This window comes from Equus quagga, chromosome 11 (genome assembly GCF_021613505.1).
Source record: "Equus quagga isolate Etosha38 chromosome 11, UCLA_HA_Equagga_1.0, whole genome shotgun sequence".
NCBI lineage: Eukaryota > Metazoa > Chordata > Mammalia > Perissodactyla > Equidae > Equus > Equus quagga.
In genome coordinates this window covers 48958601-48962000 of record NC_060277.1, presented here as the reverse complement: position 1 = coordinate 48962000, position 3400 = coordinate 48958601, and the positions used below count along the sequence as shown (strand labels likewise).

Genomic DNA, 3400 nt, shown 5'->3' with positions numbered 1-3400 from the left:
GTATCCTCCTGAATGTTTTGTTTTGCTCCTTTGATAATATTTTATGGTTTCTTTTTCATTCATGCAAAGCTTATAATTCAAGAAGCATTCCCTAAACACTCATGTACAAGGCATGGTGATAAGCAACTTGAGGGAGACTCAGAGGGAAAAGAACACACCATTGTGCCCTCAAGAAGCTTACCATCTAGGGGAAAAAAGGAAAGGGGAGGCAAAATGGGCTGAGCCATGGTGTCATGCACAAAGAAGGTGAGAAGTTCCCGAGGGAAGGAAGTAAATCAAGTAAGGACTCAAATCTTGGCTCAGACATCCTCCTTATTCCTAGAATGCCAGGGTTCGTCAAAGGAAGATGAGGAACCAAGATGGTGCCCCCGTGGATCTGGAGTTGAAGAAGGTTTTCACAGAGCTTCAAGCCAAAGCTATCGACACTCAACAGAAAGTGAAGCTTGCAGACATAGAGATTGAACAGCTAAACAGAACGAAAAAGCATGCACATCTTACAGATACAGAGATTATGACTTTGGTAGATGAGACTAACATATATCAAGGTGTAGGAATAATGTTTATTCTTCAATCCAAGGAGGTAATTCACAATCAGCTGTTAGAGAAACAGAAAATAGCAGAAGAAAAAAGTAAAGAATCGGAACAGAAAAAGTCCTACCAGCAGTGGAGCATGAAGGAAGCTGAGGACAACATCCGGGAGATGCTGCCGGCACGAAGGGCCCAGTAGGAAGCTTTAGGGGAAGCTCTTTCTCCTAACGTCTCCCACTCCTGGCAAGGGCGGAGGGGTCTGTGTGAGGAAACGGCCTCTGCTCTTCCCTGATGGACTCTTTATCTGCATGGTCTGGTAACCCTATGTTTTGCACATCACTCTGAGCTCCTTTCAGATGCCAATCCTGTATTTTTTATCCTGGCTCTGCCTGCAACCCCTGCCCGGGACACTCCTCTCCTCTGAGGCTGAGTCATGAACTCCCAAGAGAGGGAAGATAGGAGCCAGAACAGACAGGGGGGCTCTACCGGAGCCTACTACTAGTCAAATACTGGTCAGACCAATAAAAGGCGCCTGTCCCACTCTGCTAAGTCTGCTTTTCTTGAGCTGATGGATGAGAACAGAGATGCAGAAGCTGTATCCATGTGCCAGAGAGCTCCTCCCTGTGCCTTCTGGGGCTGTGGCCCTGCTCTGCCTGTGTTGAAGCCTTCCCCTCTTTTTTCCTTTTCTGTTCCTCTGAGTAAACCCTTCAACTTCTGACCCTCCGTGTAGTATGCAGATAAGAAGAAAGGAGACCAGGGCATAGCTGAATTTAAGTAAGCAGAACAGTGGTTCCTCGGTGGCAGTCTGCCTAAACATTCCTTTCCCGCTTCCTCCCAAACACTCCAAAAGAAAATTCAGTAATAAACCAGGAGCACCTCCAAAAAGAAAAAATATGAAGATAGTGGCAATGGCTTACATACTGTTTCCTCAATTCCGTTCTCTGCCATCGACCCAGCTCCTTAGCCAATTATGGTCGATATAGATGCAGCATAAGAATGGTCATGCCATTGAAGCATTTTGTGGACTAAAAAATAGTTACACTTTCAAGATCTTTGCCCATTATGTTGTATGGAACTTGAAGGTAAGAGAAGCGTTTTATTTACCTTCCTGTTTGTTCTGACACATGATAGGTGCTATTGTGTTACATGAGGAGTAAAAGAATGGATCAAATCCCGTGGTCGCTGAATCAGATCTTGTTCGAAAATATTACTCATGTTTTAAAGGTTATGTTTCCAGGAGAATCCTGTAATACTTGAAATTGGAAGAAGAAAAAAAGAGATATGGAGGTTAGTAACTTAGTGGTTAAGACAATCAAAAACAATCCTTGGAACTGAGAGATGCGAAATCATAAATATCATCTCTTGATTTTTAAAATCTTAAACCTCCTGGTCCTCATCTCAGTCTACCAAGCTTTCTGCATGTTAGTTGGTGACTACTGTGCATAAGGACTCCTTTCGCAAACTGTATGATTTAAAGCTACTCCTGTTGCTCACTCAGAGTTTGCAGCTGATACAGAGCATAGTGTGGTAGTCAGAGTACTGGAGCTGACGTGTTCCACAAGTGAATAAATGTGTTTGATGTGTTTAAAAATTTTGAGGTGGAGGGAGTTAGTCAAAAATATTCTTGACCATGATATTGATTGAATTAACTTCCAAAAAATTTTAAAAAAATTGTTAAAGATGGCTTCTATTGAAAGTTGATCATCAACTTAATATAAAGCTTTCATGGAAAAGAAATGTCCTTTTAAAGGCTACTCAACATTTGTTTGCATTTATCCATGAAATTACGTACAACTTCTTTCCTGTGCAACCCTTCAGGGGTGGAGCTAAGTCTCTTTACATTCAGAAGCTTGTGGGAATTAGCACTTTTGCATAGCTTCATGTCTTCAGGTCATTTTTAATAAAGTATGCTCATGATTTTGAACTCTGTGGCACATTTAAGATGAGAAGCATAGTTTCAAGTTCTATAGAAAAATACTAGATTTTCAATATTGTTATCTTTTGGTAAGATTCCCAGTTTGGTCCTGCGGCATCAACAATGCAGTGCACAGTTCCCACAGTAGTCGAACATCAGTTTCTTTTCCTAGAATCTAGGTTATTTAGTCTTAAGTAAGACCATCTGTGAGACATCAGCTGTCTGGTTCACATGCGGCTCCATCAAGCCCAGCCCAGTTCCTCATTAGTCTTCTCTCAATTGAAAAAGAAATTTCTTCGGGAACAAACTCAGCCAGGGCTTCCTTGGTACACATGGAAAATCCCTGGCATGGAGCGGGTGCTCAGGAAATGGCTGATCTGCTAAGGAATGAGGCCAAAAAAGGATCAGAAATCAAGTCCTTAGGATAAGTTCAGAATCAGTGTTTCTTTAGATGGAAAAGTTTATATGAAAAATTTGTTGAATTATGTTTTCTAGGCGTTAACGTGCTTTTATAAACAAATCCATCACTAGAAACCTTCCAAATGAATCAAACCATTCCCATAAATAATCCTTGAAATTCATATGGGCTTAATAAATAATGGAAAAATTCACTTTAAGTTTTGCCAATTTCAAAATATCGTCAAAAAAGTTGCACAACTTCTGATCAGCACAAAACAATCTAGATATAACCGCATGCAACAAGCTAAAAAGGTTATGTAAATGTAGGATAACTATTTAGAAATGATCATAATTATTTGTACATAGTCTACTCATAGCTTTTGTTTACACATCACAGATACTTTTCTGTGAAATATGGTTCATATATTTTGAATTTCTTTTTCTCTCATGTACAGTAGGCATAAAAATATTTGCTGTGGTACGTCTCATGGCCTTGTACTTTTAAAAACTGTTTTCAGATGTCAATCTGTGTAATGTGATAACTTACCATAAGGATTT

The 3400-nt window shown here is 40.2% G+C and overlaps 1 protein-coding gene across 1 annotated transcript; it reads left to right on the top strand.

Moving 5' to 3' along the window:
* Positions 1 to 346: 346 nt before the first annotated feature.
* Positions 347 to 727, top strand: LOC124247175 (prefoldin subunit 1-like). Its single transcript, XM_046676257.1, has one exon. It carries the CDS (start codon positions 347 to 349, stop codon positions 725 to 727), a length of 381 nt encoding a protein of 126 aa, XP_046532213.1.
* The last annotated feature ends 2673 nt before the right edge of the window (positions 728 to 3400 follow it).

What these genes read in the sequence shown, in the direction of transcription:
- LOC124247175 (XM_046676257.1), top strand. Translation starts at nt 347, where the DNA reads ATGAGGAACCAAGATGGTGCCCCCGTGGATCTGGAGTTGAAGAAGGTT.